The following is an 18,305-nucleotide window of genomic DNA, read 5'->3' as shown; positions in this document are numbered from 1 at the left end:
AGGTTATTGACAATGTAGCGGCTTCTTTTATGTTCTGACTCTTTACTTGTTGTGGAAGCTTTCAATCGAATCTTCCTGTGAACAGACCAATCACATAAGGGGGTTGGGTTGTTGATTTTGTTGTTGAATCCCTCCACCCTGTGACTAAGATTTCCAGTATCCAGGCACCCCAGGGAAGCCCCTAACTCCTTTTCACCCAAACCCACACATTTCATGGAAGTGTGTGCGTGTGTGTGTGTGCGTGTGTGTGTGTGTGTGTGTGTGTGTGTGTGTGTGTGTGTGTGTGTGTGTGTGTGCCTGCCTGCGTGCATGCGTGAGTGTGTGTGTAATGGTGTTGAATGGTGCTTTAGTTTTGACCCATAAAAGGGACCCCTTTTTCATTTCCTCATGAAGAGGGCTCCCTATCTGAGGGGTGGGTGTGGCTGCCAAAGTGCTAATTACCACATAGGCTACTGGAGCCACAGAGGATCCACTGAGGTCTTGTTTAATTTGAAGGCAGAGCAGAGAGGGAAGAGAAGGAAGGTTGTGGAGGAGAAGGGGGGACATGCCAGGCAGCCAGCAGGATTAATCTACTTTAGTGCTCTCAGGTCTTCTGGCACATGGGCTCTGTGATCAAATTTGGCCCCATTTGCAACCAATTTGGAATCGTGTTCTGTCAGGCCCCTATATCCCCCATATCAGAACCTACACTTCCCAGTCTTACATACAGCATAGGGGGCAGATGGGAGGTTAATGGTAGAGAAACTGGGAAATTATCAATTGCTTGGCTGCCCAGCCTGTTAATGGTGTGTTGCTTCGTAGCCCCATTGATAGCCAGTGTTCCAGTGCTTCTTCAACTACTGTACACCAGCCAGTCTTTTGGAACAGGGGTTACGTGTGGTTAAGGCCATGGTGTGAGATGGAAAGGGAGAGCGGGTTTGGTGAAACGATTCAATTATTTCGAAGAGGATTTGGAGCTAGCTGAAAACCAGGATCAGGTGTTGTGGGTTTAGAACAGTGTAACTGGCATACCGGGGTCTCATCCATGCCAGACCCACTCAGGAAGAAGGAGGAGGGCCGGCACACTTGCTCTTCGTTCAACAGCTGAAGACACTGCTGCTCTCTTATGGGACCAACCAAACCCTTGTCTGGAGTATTGCTACTATTTCGAAAGCTTGATCTTGTCTGCCGAAAGTATCAATCTCTCTGAACTGTCGGTTTCAGATGTCCGTGCATTTGTGTCATTGCCTGCAGGTTCAGATCTCTGGGACGGAAGGAGAAGGTAAAGTATGGGAGGTCCTAATATGTGAGGCTAGTATAACTTAGGACACACAGGGATGGAGTAGTCACAGGGTTAAATAACTTGACCCCATGGGGGTCACGCTATTGAATTCACTTTTCCTTCGCAGCCAGGGCATTTTCAGTCTCCTTTGTGATTCATGCTATCACCTCTTTCCCAGTTACTCCTTGTCCCTCATTGTTTTCAAAGTGGCAAGTAACACTGTCATAAACAAACATTCACGCCTGAGAAAATAAGCCTAAGCAAGGTTAAATCTCGCATGAAGACGTGAAATACCGGTATGACAGTATCTTGGCATCAGTGTGAAACATGTTGTGTTTACACTACAGAAAGATGGTGTATTGGTAATCAGCTAATCCTGGCACAGTGAAAAGGGAGGGACATGTGATTTCGTGTCCCCTTCTGTCTTTGCACAGAAAGAGTCCATATTTCGCCCCCTGTTCCATCTGCCATGCACTTTCTCCTCTGACTAATCATTCTAGAGACATTGATTCCGATGTCACTTCGCCACCACCTACATGTACAGATTACCTCAACTAGCCTGCACCCCCTGCACACTGACTCTGTACCGGTGCCCCCTGTATATAAGCCTAGTTATTGTTATTCTTATTGTGTTACTTTTTATTATTACTTTTTATTTTAGCCTAGATGGTAAATATTTTCTTCTTCTTGAATTGCACTGTTGGTGAAGGGCTTGTAAGGAAGCATTTCACGGTAAAGTCTACACTTGTTGTATTCGGCGCATGTGGCAAATAAAGTTTGATTTGATTTTGAAAGACTGTAGATTATAGAAGAGGGAGGGGGCTTGCGCGTGTCCATGAGAGAGAGACCGAGAGTGCGTGTGAGAGAGAGGGAGAATTTTGGAGGAGGGAGAGAGAAAGATACGGAGAGAGAGAGACAGACAGAGATGTTAAATTAGGTTGTTCAGGGCTTCAGGGAATAAACACCTCTTTGAAGGGAGTGACCTAAAATGCACCTGTCCTCCAGGGCTTCCAGTGCACCTGCTGCCCTGCACCTGTCCACTTACTCACAGCTAGTAGTACTCCCAGCTCTTATCCCAGGGGAGATCACGACACACATCATCTCCAGGTGATCACATGAGTGTGTGATTAGCTGGTTTCATTCAACTGGGGTGTTGGTTTCCCTAGTCTTAGTCTCCCTATAATAGATATAATAGGACATAAAACAAGTAGGTTACACAGTGTTAATGTAAAAAGAGAAATCACATGTAGATGCTATTGTATAGTTGAGATTTAGTTAGATGCAAATGTAGTTTGATAAATGACCTCCACAGGGTTCCGTCGTAGCTTTCCCATGAGTCAGAAAGGTCTATTTTTGCCAACATCCAATTTTCTCAATTTCGTCTTCATTTACCTTCTTTGTTTTTCATAGGAGTTGTATGAGTCTGGAAGTGAGTTGAGAAAAGTAATCAGAGATGTTTTTACAGTAATTTGCTGTCTTTGTTGCTGCTGTGAAGGCTGCTGCACTGACTGAATGGAGATGGGGGGAATGGGTGTGGGTGGGTGAAGGTTCCTCCTTTTGTGGCCTTGCGCTGCTTGCCCCTGCCGGCGCTGTGTGAGCTAGAGGCAGAGAGAAGGGGCTGGAGGCAGCTGGAGGCATGTGAATGTTTCCAGAAGGGCGACCCGGAGCTCTTTAGAAGGCTTTTTTTCTCACTCTCTCTTTTTTTTCCACCACAAGCAGCATGGAGTTTCAGAGCCCAAATAAAACCTTCTAGGGGAGGGGCTATCGAGGGGGGTAGAAAGGAGGAAGGTAAGGGAAGCACTTTGCTGTCTAACTGTCTGGCACAGGAGCACAAGCCTCTGGCCTGCGGTCATATGGATCTACCAGAGTGTGATCACAATGCAATAACCATTTTCTGGCTGGGAACCGAGGGAATCTAGTTGAGCCGTTGAAAATACATTGTCTTGATCCGGGTGCACCATCATCCTATTGGTGGTGTGAACAAGGAAGGAATTCCTCTATCGGAGCTCCAACAACAAAGGAGAGAGGGAGAGGAGCGGAGCTGGTGGGAGGGGAGGAGGGGGTGTTGTGAGAGGGGAGAGGAGGACATTGTTTGCCTGTGGCTGTGAGCAACGGAAAGCATGGGTTATCAGGGCTTGTGTGTTTTTGTTTAGAGAGTGTGTTTTGATGTGAGGATGTCTGAGTGAGTTGTGAGTGTATGTGCGTGAGGAGACTTCTTGGGAAGGGAGGGAGGCCAATTCAAAGGATGCTCAAACAAGGCAGGAATTTTTTTCTCTCCTTTTTGAATGGTGACTGAGGACTAGCTGAATTCCTTTGCTCTAGCCGTTGTGCCTCATCTCTGCTCCAGGGTAAGTGTGCGTCACCTAAATCTCAAACCGCCAAAACTGCCACCAGGCCTGGATTGGCTTGTAAGAAAAGTTCAGTAGGAGTTTACTCTTCTGTGATTGTAGCTTGGAAGAGCATGTGATGATGCAACGTGGCTATGGCCATTGGTTCACTGGTCCTCATTGGGCAAAAGGGACAGTTCCGAGTCTGAACAGTGAATGTGAAGCTAGAAGTATGTTTTTATTTTTACTCCACACATAGGAAATATGTATTTTTGATTGTTTCACACAGTTGTAAGTATAATGTCTTCATGATAATGGTAATGTGCAAGATAGAATATTCTAATTTACAGATTTGATTCAGGAAAAAAGTAGTGAGTTTGATATGTGAAATTGGGACGATTCTATGGACCCTTGCTACATTTTGTCATGATCAGAATGATTTAAAAAATAGCATTGTGGTGCTAGAACAAACATGTGCAGTTTTAAATGCAATTCACCAATATATCAAACCATTTCACCATTGGATGCAACCGTCACATGTTGTCTTACCATAGCCAATTTGCATCTTGGGTTTAATGTATTAGATATTTAATATTATTTCCTAGGTGCAATGTGAGGTGTTTAAATAAACAAAACAGTTTGCTACAATTGTTTGTGTTTTAGTCTCGAACGGATGACCTTTATCTGTGATAAGACCCGTGACGGGTGAACGCACAGCTGTCGGCTTTAATTAGAAGACCGCTATCTTGATTACCACATAGAGACCCTTCGTGAATTGGGACTGGCCTGTCTTTGTGTGGCTCCAAGATTGTAATTCATGATTATTATTCTGTGGTTAATGGAATCAAGGGTCTGGTTTTGCCCGTCAATGGATGCATTTTTTGGGGTTTGGGATACATTATGGGACAATGGTGCCAAAAACACCAGATTCTCTTTTGTGTGTGAGTGTATGTCGGTGTAGGTGTGGGTTTCTCACAGACACTCACCGAAAAAGAAACACACACACATTCAAACTGTCTAGTGTCCATCAGTGATAGGATACATAGATTTCCATTTGTAATGATGGAGATAACAGTATCAGACATTTCACTGCCCTTTCAGGTCTCATTGCATGTTTCATATATTGCAGAGTAGCCCTTTATTGCTACTCTAAATTTGATTCATCGGGAAAGGGTCTTGCAGAGAGCACACAAAGGGCAGAGTCTAAATCGAGGGTCATTTCTAGAGAGGTTAAGTGGTGGATTGGACCAGGTCATCTGAGATATGGGTTCGGTGAAATGGTTGCCTGGCTTCAGCTTTAGCGCAGGACAAGCTACTGTGCACAATCGTATCATATAGCAACATGGCCTTAATAAAATGTGTCAAAACAGTATCATTTAACCTGTTGTCGAATGATTGCCTGGGTTGTTTGAGTTCTTAGTTAAATTGCAGTATGTCCTTGCAGATTATTTGAGATTTTGATGGACCTGGAAGATGGGCTCTTAGAATGACCCAATTACCTCGTACAGTAGAGTTGAAATACATAACTGCTAGTTTGGTCGCTATAATAGTAGCTACCCCGGACTATCTGTATTGACACTTTTTGCACTAACCTTTGACACTTCACATACGCTGCCACCACTGTTTATTATCTATCCTGTTGCTTAGTCCCTTTACTCATACCTATATGTACATGTCTACCTCAATGACCTCGTACCCCTGCAAATCGCAAGGTTAGCGTTACTCATTGTGTATTTATTCTTTGTGTTGTCATTTTTCAAGTTTTCCTCTCTGCATTGTTGGGAAGGGCCGTAAGTAAGCGTTTCACTGTCAGTCCACCCCTGTTGTTTACGAAGCATGTGACAAATACAATTCGATTTTATTTGATTGGATTGATGCGGTAATTAACGTCCTCTGTGTTTGTTTTCAGATGGCATCTCACTGTTAATGTAGTAAGTGTGTCAGTAGGATGCAGCATCTTCACGCTACATACACAAACAGCATCTTCATGCTAAATACAGTATGTCTCATAGGAATAGTTTACGATAGCGCACTCAGGTAGCCTGGGATCCAACCTGATATGCTCGGTTTCCATTGTCTGCTATTTTGAAGTGAAACAATGGGCAAACAGGACGTATCAGTTTGAATTCCAGCCTACAAGTTTTATTTAACTAGGCAAGTCAGTTTGGAACAAATTCTTATTTACAACGGCAGCCTACCCTGGCCAAACCCTAACCCGGATGACGCTGGGCCAAATGTGCGCCACCCTATGGTACTTCCAATCACGGCCGGTTGTGATACAGCCTGGAATCGAACCAGGGTCTGTAGGGATGCCTTTTGCACTGAGATGCAGTGCCTTAGACCGCTGCACCACTTGGGAGCACATCAGGTGCAATAGCCTGTCAGACATGGCACACCCTCACCCTTTTTGCCTTGGTTTGTTAACCTACTGAACATGGGCACAGCTTCCTGGCCACAGACACTCTCCTCTGGAGAATATGAGGATGTGATTAAGGCTAACAGGGTAATCATTGATCTTGGGCTGGGGCTTTGTCTGTGAGCCACTCTCCTCTCTGATCCTGTGTATTCACAGAGTTCCCCCTGGGATCCATGCTATGGCCTAAATCATCTGCGTTGAAGACACGTGCATAGTACGACTGTAATTACAAAAATGCACCGAGAGAGGCCTAATCAAAATGTTCAGTTCAGCTACACCCTTATTATATCATAGAGGACAGATACGTCCTGGTTTATAATGGGGATCATGGCTGTGAAGCAGAATGAACGGAATAGAATTATGAATTATGAATAGAATAGAATAGAATTCCAGTATGACATGAAACTGCTGACAGAGGCACAATGGGGTTTGTGTTCTGCTACAAGCCGAACAAGCTGTTTTCTCTCCAGCAAAGGGAGCAGCCAAATCTAGTCATGCAGCTAACTGTTTCGAGCTCCTAACCTGTGAGTACTGAATATTCATTGTAACCAAAGAACAAAGAGCGGATACAGCCAGCAAAGACGGCACTGTAAAATTTGGTGTCTTCTGGTTCAGCGAGCCAGTAAAACAGAAAACCCCGCTTGGCAGGTTTTTTGGAGCCAACTTCCTCACTTTATCTGACCCGACCAGCCGGGACCAGTTGCGACCAGCCGTGACCTGGAATGACCTGTTGTCGATCCAGAGGCACTAATCCACTCTGACCTCAGAGGAAGCAGTCGCAGCCGAGTATAGCAGAGCCCCTCCCTGGTAGCCCCTGATGGGCCCACCTCAGCCCCTATAGGCCAGGACAAATACACTCACCTTTGAACCCTTTGAGTCCCTAGTCATGGATAAAACTCATGGCAGTTTTGTTGGAATTAGCCAATGAACTCTTGGAAAAGGATGCATTGTAAGCCACGCAAAGATGTTTAATACTTGAAAATGGTGGACTGTGGCTTACAGTCCAAATTGTTGTGATGATGTGATTTGTTAGTGATCAGTCACAGCAGCAATATTGCTGCTATTACCATTCACAATTCTGTACAGTACAACCTGTTCACAATGCTTCGTGAGCCCAGTGTCACTGCAGTTATGTCAGGTCATCACAAGAAGATCAGAAAGCGGAACGGTGTCCTGTGTCATCATAGACATCTTTTATCTGTGATTCCCCGACTATGCATCACTGAGGGGGTGTTTTTATGCCTGTCATATTTGATTATGGGCTAAATAGTTTCCTAAATAGTGGTCCTGCCTGCCAGAGCTCAACAGTGGGTTTCCTAACAGTGGGTATCCTTGAACATTCTGCTTTCAGTGGACAGGCCTGTCACACACATTTCAATAGCCAGAGTGTCTTAGCTGGTGCCTGGTGCAGACCATCCAAGACCAAGAGAGCCCAGATCCGTGCATGTATGACAAAGAACTAGGCTTGTCTGCACAGTAAGCCAGCCAGGAGTCCCTGGCTCTGCTGTGCTTCAGTTGATTTTACTGTTCTACTCTCTCTCTCTCTCAACAAATGGGCTGTGGCTGTGGTGGCACGTGGTTAGCGATGGATATCTTTCTGCAGTTGTAGTAGTTTTCACCATATTTTAGTTAGTGATTGCTTTCACAAGTCGTGCACATTGCAAATAATGATATTTACCATTATCCAAACTTGGTGCAATAACATCAGAGATCAACAAAACATGTAATATAAATCAAACTGTTTTGGGGGGTCAAAGAGGAATGATTTTACAGTTAAGCTGGATGCTCACCCCAAGCCCCCTTGTCTCACTCTAGGCATCTGAAGGATCTCCTGCATGCATGGCAGAGGGGCCCACTCTCGCCTATTACCTCACTATCCCCTGGGCTGAAAGGTTATGGGTAATCTGATCAGCCGGCCCAGCTGCCTGGGCCAGAAGTCCAAGCAGGTGAGGTCCGACGAGGACTTCCTGAAAGAGTGCTACCAGCGGCGCCGCGAATGGCAAGCTCCGCCCCTGACGCACCACGGGGAGACCAGGCGGGAGGAGGTGGTCAGAGAGAGGGAGGAGGAGGAGGAGGAGAGGGTGACAGACAGGACGAAGGAGGATGAGGTAGAGGATGAGGTGTCTCACAGCAACACCCCTCCCTCGGACAAACCCCTAAGGACCAACCCCTCCCCCGCCCCCACGGTCACCACCACCAGTACTCTGGACAATGCCTGGCAAGGCACCCCCTCCCCCATCAAGACTTCCAGGAACAGCACCCTGACTAGGAAGGCCGTGGTCCAAGAGATCCCCTATGGGAGATCCCCTCTAGCCCAGCCTGGCTCAGTCCCAGGCTCAGCGGAGAGGAGGGCCAGCCTCCAGAGGAAAGACTCCAGAGAAGGAAGCCTCCAAAGGAGAGACTCTAGAGAGGGCAGCCCCTGGTCCTGGAAGACCTTGGCCTCCCGCGAGGTCACGGAGGTGACGGAAGTGACAGAGACAGTTGTGACAGAGATTGTGGAGGTGACGGAGTACCCGTCTGGAGAGAAGGGCGGAGACCCCATAGTCACCAGGACTGTTAGGGTTCTGACTGGAGCAGCTGAGGAACTCGCTGAGGTCAATATAACTTCAACAGCAAACAGCCTCTCTAAAGTGTCTGTTATTATTCAGTACAGTAGACTAGGATTTGACTTTCCTTTTCCCCCCTTTCCATTCCATTCTTTCATTGAACGCCTGAACTTCACCTTTTCATCTTTACCGCTCTGCAATTTCCTTAACATCTCTTCAGCAGCATGTGCTACAGAATGTGTTATATTTTTGTCAGGACGGTGCTCTTTTTCAGAGAAGTAGATTGCGCAATGAAGTCGGCTGTTGTGTTGACTTTTATATTTCTATCCCAGCTGCAAAGTGATGGACATTCTAGTTCAGACCAAGATTCCAGCTTGGATCGTTGGAGGGTAAGATATCCAGTGCATTGGTCTGTTTTTTTAATGTGATTTACTATTTAGCTTTATCTCAATTGCCTCTGCACAGTATGAAGGTAACACTGATATTACAGAATGGTTCCATGGTGTCCATGTTTTCATATGGTTGAGTTACTATAAACAGTGTTAATGCTGTGTCATGCTCTCTTTTTCCCCAGGGAACGAGATCTGTCTTGACTCTGAGAGATGATTTTGCAGATTCTGAAACGTTCCATCAATCCCTGGAAGCACTGTTGACCTGGGTCTGTGAGATAGAGGAGCTGACAGCCAATCAGAAGCCTCCATCTTCAGAGGTCAAAGTAGTGAAAGCACAGCTGCAAGAGCAGAAGGTACAGTACCAGTCAAACGTTTGGACACACCTACTCATTCAAGGGTTTTTCTTGATTTTTACTATTTTCTACATTGTAGAATAATAGTGAAGACATCTTCAAAGTAGCCACCCTTTGCATTGATGACAGCTTTGCACACTCTTGGAATTCTCTTAACCAGCTTCATGAGGTAGTCACATGGAATGCATTTCAATTAACATGTGTGCCTTGTTAAAAGTTCATTTGTGGAATTTCTTTCCTCTTAATGCATTTGAGCCAATCAGTTGTATTGTGTCAAAGTAGGGGTGATATACAGAAGATAGCCCTATTTGCTAAAAGACCAAGTCCATATTATGGCAAGAACAGCTCAAATAAGCAAAGACAAATGACAGTCCATCATTACTTTAAGACATGAAGGTCCGTCAATCAGGAAAATGTCAAGAACTTGTTTCTTCAAGTGCAGTCGCAAAAACCATAAAGCGCTATGATGAAATTGGCTCTCATAAGAACCGCCACAGGAAAGGAAGACTCAGAGTTACCTTTGCTGCAGAAGATACGTTTATTAGAGTTAACTGCTCCTCAGATTGCAGCCCAAATGAATGCTTCACAGAGTTCAAGTAACAGACACATGTCAACATCAACTGGTCAGAGGAGACTGTGTGAATCAGGCCTTCATGGTCAAATTGGTTAAAAGAAACCACTGCTAAAGGACACCAATAATAATACGAGACTTGCTTGGGCTAAGAAACACGAGCAATGGACATTAGACTGGTGGAAATCTGTCCGTTGGTCTAGTGAGGACAAATTTGATATTTTCTGTTCCAACCGCTGTGTCTTTGTGAGAACCAGAGTAGGTGAACGGATGATCTCCGCATGTGTGGTTCCCACCGTGAAGCATGGAGGAGGAAGTGTGATGGTGTGGGGGTGCATTGCTGGTGACACTGTCAGTGATTTATTTAGAATTCAAGGCACACTTAACCAGCATGGCTACCACAGCATTCTGCAGCGATATGCCATCCCATCTGTTTTGCGCTTAGTGGGACTATGATTTGTTTTTCCACAGGACAATGACCCAACACCCCTCCAGGATGTGTAAGGGCTATTTGACCAAGAATTAGAGTGATGGAGTGCTGCGTCAGATGACCTGTCTTCTACAATCACCTGACCTCAACCCAATTGAGATGGTTTGGGATGAGTTAGACTGCAGAGTGAAGGAAAAGCAGCCAACGAGTGCTCAGTATATGTGGGAACTCCTTCAAGACTGTTGGAAAAGCCTTCCTCAAGGATGCAGGTTGAGAGAACGCCAAGAGTGTGCAAAGCTGTCGCCAAGGCAACGGGTGGCTACTTTGAAGAATCTAAAATATATTTTGATTTGTTTGACACTTTTTTGTCTACTACATGATCCCATATGTGTTACTTCCTCGTTTTTATTCTACAAAGTAGAAAATAGTCAAAATAAAGAAAAACCCTTGAATGAGTAGGTGGGTCCAAACATTTGACTGGTACTTTCATTTACAACACGGTACACAAAATATCTAAACTTACACACAGCACCCACGGCTAAGTAACTACAATGTTCGATCAATCGCATGAGGACACTTTATCTATGGAAAATGGCACTGAGATCATGGAAATAGTCAAATGCTCCCTTTATTCTATTAAATCCCTTGTATTCAGGGATGAATAGGGAAGGTTCACTCGTACAATTCCTGGAATGATTTTTTTTTTTTTAAGCCATTCACCTTTCAGTGTGAACCGGCGCCCATTGTGAGTACAGTGGGTGAGGTGAAACCTGCCTGGCTCCTCACAATGCAGGCCTGACACTTGAGATGGTGCTTTCACTGCACTCACACAAAGGCAGGAGAGACAAGAAAAGGCACATACTGTATACCCAAATGTAAATTCTCAGGGCTAGCAAGTAGCAGTGACTCCCTGCAGCTAAGACCGGAGTCGTCTGAGCTGGGGTTGTCCTAACTCCTAATACGTCTATTTGAGGTCATCTCTGGCTTTACACTTCACTTCTCAATAGTTGCAGCCTATTTTCAAGCATTTGTAAGATTACACGGAATGTTCCAAAGTAGCCCATCCCCGACTTATCACAGGTTTTTACTTTTTTTTATCACTGAGAAAATATCTATGAGTCTCACCATCAGAAAGACAACGAGTAAGAATTGGCGTTTTCCCTGGTCAGGTACTGTGGTCAGGTAAAACTCCTGGTCATAACAACAATAAGGCAATGGCTAAGTATCCATTATCATCTCACAGCTCCTGCAGCGTCTCCTGGAGGACCGAAGGCATAGTATGGACACCATGATGCTGGAGGGCCCTCATATGGCCGAGGCCTTCCCAGGGGAGGAGGGGGAGCAGGCCAGGGTCCAGCTCTCCACGCTCAGACACAAATGGGAGGCCTTACTGGTAGATGCGGTGAACAGGTCAGCTCATTGAACTGTGGTGCTCTCCCTTCATGTTAAGCTATGCTATGCTTTGCTATGCTATGTCATGTTATGTTTTATTTTGCTTTGCTTTGCTATGTTATGCTATGCTATGCTATCATGCTGTTGGCAGCGTGGCTGAGCTGTAATGTAATGGGTGTTGTGTATTGGTGTTGACAGGCGGGGCAATCTGGAGCTCATCCTGCCCAGGGCCAAGCTCTTCCAGGAGAGGGTGGACAGCCTGCAGCAATGGCTCATCTCTGTGGAGCAGGACCTGGCCAAGCTACGCAATGCTGAGAGGGAAATGCTACACCTCCCCGAGGGTACGGAGGAAGCCAAGGTAGGACATCATCTATGTATACGTTTCTTCTGTATGCAGACCTATATACAGTGCCATATACTGCATGTTTATATACCAGTGGAGGCTGGTGGGCGGAGAAATCGTCTGACACAAAATGGCTGACCTATTTTTGGAATACCCCTCAGGCTGTGGTGGAAGAGATCAAGGCGAAAAACGCTGACTTGGTGAAAATTCAACAGAGCGGTCATGACCTCAAGGAGAAGATTTCAGGTACATAAATGAATGTTGCAAAATCAATGCGTTTGTAAGTGTTTACCCTTACCAATACACAAAATCCATCAACAGATGACTTACATAGAGAAACAACATGAGAAGCGACATTCCACAGGAGGGAGAACAACACATAATAATGGCCGGAACGGAGCAAATGGAATGGCATCAAACACATGGAAACCATGTGGTTGATGTATTTGATACCATTCCACCCATTCCGCTCCAGTCATTACCACCAGCCTGTTCTCCCCAATGAAGGTGCCACCAACCTCCTGTGCTACATACTAATAGTAATAACATGCTAAGAGTACTAACATGCTAAGAGTACCGACATGTTAAGACTACTAACATGTTAAGAGTACTAACATGCTAAGAGTACTAACATGCTAAGAGTACCAACATGCTAAGAGTACTAACATGCTAAGATTATCCACATGCTAAGTGTAGCAACATGCTAATCCTACACGTCTTTGTGTTGGTGTGGTCCCCACAGAAGAGGAAGCCCAGCAGGTGCAAGAGCGTGTGGACAGCCTGAGGATACGCTGCTCGGTGTTGAGCCTGACCAGTGGTGACGTGCTGCAGAGACTGGAGCAGGCCCTGGAGGCATCCAGCCGCTGTACCTCCAGCCAGGAAGACCTCCACCTGTGGCTGGGCCGCATCGAGAGGGAACTGCTGGGGCCTGCTGGGGGGCAGACTGGGGGTGGAGACACGGCGCTCTGTGCTGCAGAGAGACAGAGGGTAAGAAGCGGGGCTTAGCAATATTGCCTGTGTACAATAATTGATATGAGGTTGATGGATTGCTTACTCACCAGTTACGACTACTCATTGGGTCCTGTGCATTTAGTCCATTTTGATAGTCTTCTGATAAGGATGAAGTAGTAGGAACTCTGCACACACTTCAACTAAACAGCAATGTGTACTTGTGTTAACCTTTTGTTAACCTGTCTGTATGTGTGTGTTATTTATTGTCAGTTGGAGCAGGCTGTGGTGAAGGAGATGGCCTGGTTCAGAGACACTGCCCTAGGCCTGGAGCAACTCAAAGCCATTACTCTGGAGCCTGAGCTTATCTCTGCCCAACTCTATGAACAGAAGGTGAAGAGACCCATTCGAACTACAATTTAAAAGCTACTTTGTCCCTTAGGGCCACCCTATACAAGCCTGTTCAGCCACCTCTACGTATGCCGTGTTTTGTTTCACAACCAGCTATGTAGATTTGTGTAGAGGTCTGATGATGTGTGAAGTTAGAAAATATTTCTTGGTTTGCAAAGGCTTGTGTGTTTGCACAGTATTTTACATTGCCTTCATTTTAGATTGTAAAATATGCCTTGCTTTTGTGTTGTTGTGTGCATGAAGATCCTTGCGGTGGAGATTCTGCAACACAAGTTCAACATTGAGAAGATGGTGAAGATCGCTGAAATCTTGCAGACATACGGCGATGAAGGGGAAATAACTGATCTGCAGGTACATACTGTACCATCTTAGCCGTGATATCATCTGAATAGAAAACGTTCAAACAAATGAGACAAGCTACTAGCATACAGGTCACGTTAAAGCTGTTGTCATCCGATCTCCCCAGACCCCGTTGGATGGCTTACAGGAACAATGCAACACCACATCAGCCACCAACTCCCATGTGGTCCTGCAGCTGGAGCATGCCCAATCCCTCTTGGTTCAGTTCACTGAGGGCTTTGCTGAGGTGTCACCATGGCTACAGGAAACCCAAGCGCTCATTGGCCAGCTCTCCCTGAGCACCATTAGCTACAAGGCATTCCGAGAACAACAGGACCTCTTACAGGTACTGTACCAGAGACCTGCCTTTGAGTGGAGTGACAATTCTTTTTTTGTCGTCTTTTTTCTCCCCGTTCAACAATGATTCCCTTTTAGACTTCATAGCTCCCCCTACGTTTTCTGCTCAAATGTGCTGTTCTACTGTTCTTCCCTTGTAGATTGTTTGGCTCCGTTCATTAGTGTACTTTAATCTACTTCCTGAAAGGATAACATTGAACATTCCCACAGGTACATAAAGACATCTCCATTATCCTAGGTAGTTAATGGAAAGTGAGACAAGGTGACCCGTTTTACCTTTCCTCTTCAACAGTTCTCAGGGATAGAATTGAGACTCCTCGTTTTTCAAACATAGCCATTTAAGTGCACTCTACAATGCCTTTACCATGTCCAAAAAGTTATCTGGGTCATATTCATTAGGTACCAAACGGAAGAAAACGTAGAGGAATTACCTAACGGTCCTTTTAGTTTTCAGTTTTAAAATGTTTTACTACTGTGTGCCCTAAATGAATACAACCCAGATCTTTGTGTCTAGGGATCTATTTCTATGACCCCTAACCGTTTCTCACCTAGGGCCTAAGGGAGTCCATAGCAGAGCATAGACCTCTGATAGCACGGCTGTGCTCGCTGGGGAAGCGTCTGTCAGAGCTTAGTCCCGCCCAGGGGGAGGAGTTCTGTCATAGCGCCACAGAGGCTGAGGAGCAGCACAGGGCCATCAGGGACAGGGTCAGAGAGGCTGCCAATCTGCTGGAAGAGTCCCTGCCAAGATACACACAGGTGACAGTTATACACGCACTGCTGCATGAACACATGCGCACGCAAGCATGCACGAAGACTGTCTTTCGGACTCTTTGTGGTCACTATAGATCCCATGACACTTATCGTGAGTAGGGGTGTTATCCCCGGTGTCCTGGCTAAATTCACAATCTGGCCCTCATACCATCATGGCCACCTAATCATCCCCAGCTTACAATTGGCTCATTCATCCCCCTCCTCTCCCCTGTAACTATTTCCCAGGTTGTTGCTGTAAGTGAGAATGTGTTCTCAGTCAAGTTACCTGGTAAAATAAGGGTTAACATTTTTAAAAAGACACACGTGCAACACAAACACACACACACACACCCGAAGCACACGCACCCACACACACACTCATGCATAAAGAGACACACATGAAGACACGCACATGGTACATGTATATTTAAATACAGAACACACAGCAGTGTTGCCAGACTACATACTGTGAGAATAGACTATACACATGTAAACGTTTGACCATCACACGCACACAGTAACACAATGGTGTCTTGTCTCTGTAGTTGAATGAGAGGATGACGCTGATTAGAGAGAGTCTGGATCGTCTGCTTGGCCACATGCAGTCCCCAGTCTCTCTGCAGGGCCAGACCCCTCGCATCCAGGAGCAGCTACAGGACAACAAGCACACCCTGGCTGAGCTCTCCAAGCTGGAGCTGGGGCTGGGGAGTGTCCGGACCCAGGCTGACGAGCTCCTGGCCAACACGCTGGCAGCTGGGGACGCCTCCATCGGTACAGGTACACCCATGTCGGTTCTTTGCGTTACACGGTGTAACTAAAGGGTGTGTAACTAAAGGGTGTGTAACTTTCTTTTGTGTGAGTTGTTTCCACCAATAGGGAGCTTTTCTTGTTTAGCAGCAGACATCTGGAGAGGGGGAATACATAGCAGGTGTTTTGCTTGCTTGCCTGTGTGTCATGAATTTATCTTGAAACACCTTTGACAGAGATGCTGCATAGGTTCCCTACAATGGGTTCCATTTTTTTTGGAGTGTGTAGAGAACGTAATTTGAGAGAAAACGCAGAGATGTCACTGTGACTTGCAATGTTTGTGATATGCGGTTGACGTGTGTGTCGTGTGCTAAACGACTAAAACACAATGTCTTATATTGACTGTGTTCCGTGTTCTACCTAGCGATCCAGGAGCAGGTGTCCAGCCTGACCCAGCTGTGGGAGGAGGCTCAGACGCAGGCTCAGGAGAGAGATGGCTGGCTGCTCAATCTGCTGGACCTGGCTCTCAAGTTCTGGAGCGATGTTAGTGACGTGGCGGCCGGCCTGAACGATGCCCAACAGGCTGTCCTGGACCTGAACGCCAGTAGGACAGACTCAGAGACCATCCGCCAGAGCCTGGAGACCATGCAGGTAACTGCGGCCGGTGGAGCTGTTGGTTTGATCTTAATATTTCCAGTGAATGTGTTTTTTTTTCATCTTCTGTCATGTGTTTGTTTCGTCCTCTGTCAGGTACCAAGACGATGTATTTCAACTAATGTACTTTATGCTGCCTGCTTCTATTTATCTCCCTTCTTACCAATTGCATTGTGGGTCCTCTCACCCCTGACGATATCGCCTTACAGACACTCAGGAAGGACATTGACAGTCTACAGGGGGAGCTGGACACGCTTGGCATACTGGGAATGGACCTGATGTCAGCATGTGGGGATACAGACAAACCTGATGTCACCAAGAGCCTAGATGAGGTGAGGAGTGAGAGGCGGTAACATTCATTTTAACATTCACTTTCCGCCAGACAATCATTTTCCAATGTGTTTTCGAAACAACTTCGTCACTGACTCCATAGCTCTACTGCACATGGAACAACCTGAGTAAACTCTGGAGTGAGTGTCACAAAACGCTGGAGGAATCTTTACAGATGGCTCTACACTACCAGGACACCATACAGGTGCGTGTGTACGGTGTGTGTGCGTGCATGTGTAGTGCGTGCGTGCATTCGTGAATGCGTTTGTGCGCGTCTGTGTGTGGGAGCTGGTCACTAACATATCCGTATTGTCACATAACTTTGCTTGGCTGCCGCTTCTCCTCTTAACTCCCCCCAGTGCGGTGGAAATCAGCCAACAAAGACCTCCACTAGTCTTTTATGTCCATTACAATGGCAGAAACCAGACTCTAGCTCCCTGTAATGTTGGTGATGAGGGACTGACAGACTGTGCACTTCCCTGCCAGTGGGAAACAAATGGTGTTGATGGTATTAACTGTGAGAGACACCCGTCTATACCCGAGGTCTGGGAAGCCAGCCTCAGTGTCACCACTTATACAAGTCCGCAGGATCGCATGTTTCATTGTTAAATATGGAAGTTATTTCACCACTTCAAAATACATAGCAACTATTCATAGTCTCCTGTGACACAAACTTGTGCGTATATGAATGAATGATGTTTTTAATCATACAAAAACAATCCGTTCCTTATTTTTCCACAGGGGCTTTTCGAGTGGCTCAGGTCAGCAGAGCTGAGATCCACAGAGGAGTTCTTGGTAGGAACTGACCTGGAGTCAGTCAAAGAGCAACTGTGTGATCTCAAGGTCAGTCTACTCTACGCAAACAAAACATACTGAAGAGCTCCCACTCTTTTCTAAACTCAAACCAATGGTTTATCATGGGAGCGAGAAGCAAGACATTCCATAATTGTCACTTTAAGCCTTTGAGTCTTTGACAGGTCTTTCCACGTTGCCAGCTCTGTAAAGTATATAAAACCAGGTGCCCCTTTCTCCTCAGGACTTTAAACGGGAGCTGTACCAGAAGAAGATCGAGGTGGAGAGCCTGAACCACCGCTTCGTGTGCAGGCTGTCTCCAGGCTCTGAGCGTCCCGGATCAGTCTCTCCCCTGTGTGACTTCAGACAGCGCTGGGACAGCCTGGAGGCAGAGACCGTCAGCAGACAGGTCAGACTCCACTCAATCACTCATCAATATGTGGGATCCAATTGGCTGGGACTGGTTTCCCAGACACAGATTAACCCGAGTCCTGGATTAAGAAGCACTTTCCATGGAGAAATTCCATTGAGGATGTTTTTTTGGTCTCGGATAAGGCTTAGCCTGTGTTCGGGAAACCGATGCCTGTTCAGTGTTTTTTTAAGGGTTATGTTATTGAAGAGGTCGGACAATGCGTGAATGTGTTTTCACTACTTGTGGTTGCAGCATCAGTTGGAGTGTGCTCTGCTGGGTCTGGGTCAGTTCCAGAACACTCTGGACGAGCTGCACACCTGGCTCTCCCACACAGCCGACCTCCTCCAGGGCAGCCGCCCAATCAGCATCGACCTGCAGGCATGCGAGATAGAGCTGGCCAAACACAAGGTTCGTGACTTAAATGAATCAACACAGTTTATTGGGATCAATGCCATTTTAATGCTTCTGACACCTATGGATGTGTGTGTTTGAGGAAGGATGATACTCATTGGATATATTGGATATGCATGTACT

General features: G+C 46.1%; 1 protein-coding gene across 2 annotated transcripts in view; it reads left to right on the top strand.

Annotated features, from left to right (window-relative positions):
- Nucleotides 1-3,049: 3,049 nt before the first annotated feature.
- Nucleotides 3,050-18,305, top strand: part of LOC112233160 (microtubule-actin cross-linking factor 1) — a 35,049-nt gene continuing 19,793 nt past the window's right edge. Inside the window, exons 1-19 of one of the 2 annotated variants that reach the window (XM_024400591.2) lie at nt 3,050-3,609; nt 7,820-8,598; nt 8,883-8,939; nt 9,125-9,295; nt 11,540-11,706; nt 11,887-12,046; nt 12,193-12,277; nt 12,774-13,018; nt 13,253-13,372; nt 13,634-13,741; nt 13,857-14,075; nt 14,639-14,842; nt 15,382-15,613; nt 16,008-16,234; nt 16,447-16,569; nt 16,671-16,772; nt 17,309-17,410; nt 17,604-17,768; nt 18,024-18,179. In XM_024400591.2, the coding sequence (XP_024256359.1) occupies nt 7,900-8,598; nt 8,883-8,939; nt 9,125-9,295; nt 11,540-11,706; nt 11,887-12,046; nt 12,193-12,277; nt 12,774-13,018; nt 13,253-13,372; nt 13,634-13,741; nt 13,857-14,075; nt 14,639-14,842; nt 15,382-15,613; nt 16,008-16,234; nt 16,447-16,569; nt 16,671-16,772; nt 17,309-17,410; nt 17,604-17,768; nt 18,024-18,179 (3,342 nt within the window). In that variant the 5' untranslated portion in view covers nt 3,050-3,609; nt 7,820-7,899. Of the gene's footprint in view, nt 3,610-3,660; nt 3,880-7,819; nt 8,599-8,882; nt 8,940-9,124; nt 9,296-11,539; nt 11,707-11,886; nt 12,047-12,192; nt 12,278-12,773; nt 13,019-13,252; nt 13,373-13,633; nt 13,742-13,856; nt 14,076-14,638; nt 14,843-15,381; nt 15,614-16,007; nt 16,235-16,446; nt 16,570-16,670; nt 16,773-17,308; nt 17,411-17,603; nt 17,769-18,023; nt 18,180-18,305 lie in introns of those variants that run through there. The other variant, XM_024400600.2, reaches the window with a different exon arrangement.

The sequence above is a fragment of the Oncorhynchus tshawytscha genome, linkage group LG03, assembly GCF_018296145.1.
Source record: "Oncorhynchus tshawytscha isolate Ot180627B linkage group LG03, Otsh_v2.0, whole genome shotgun sequence".
Classification (NCBI taxonomy): domain Eukaryota; kingdom Metazoa; phylum Chordata; class Actinopteri; order Salmoniformes; family Salmonidae; genus Oncorhynchus; species Oncorhynchus tshawytscha.
Note: the sequence above shows the minus strand (reverse complement) of the source record. Positions and strands in the feature narration are given on the sequence as shown.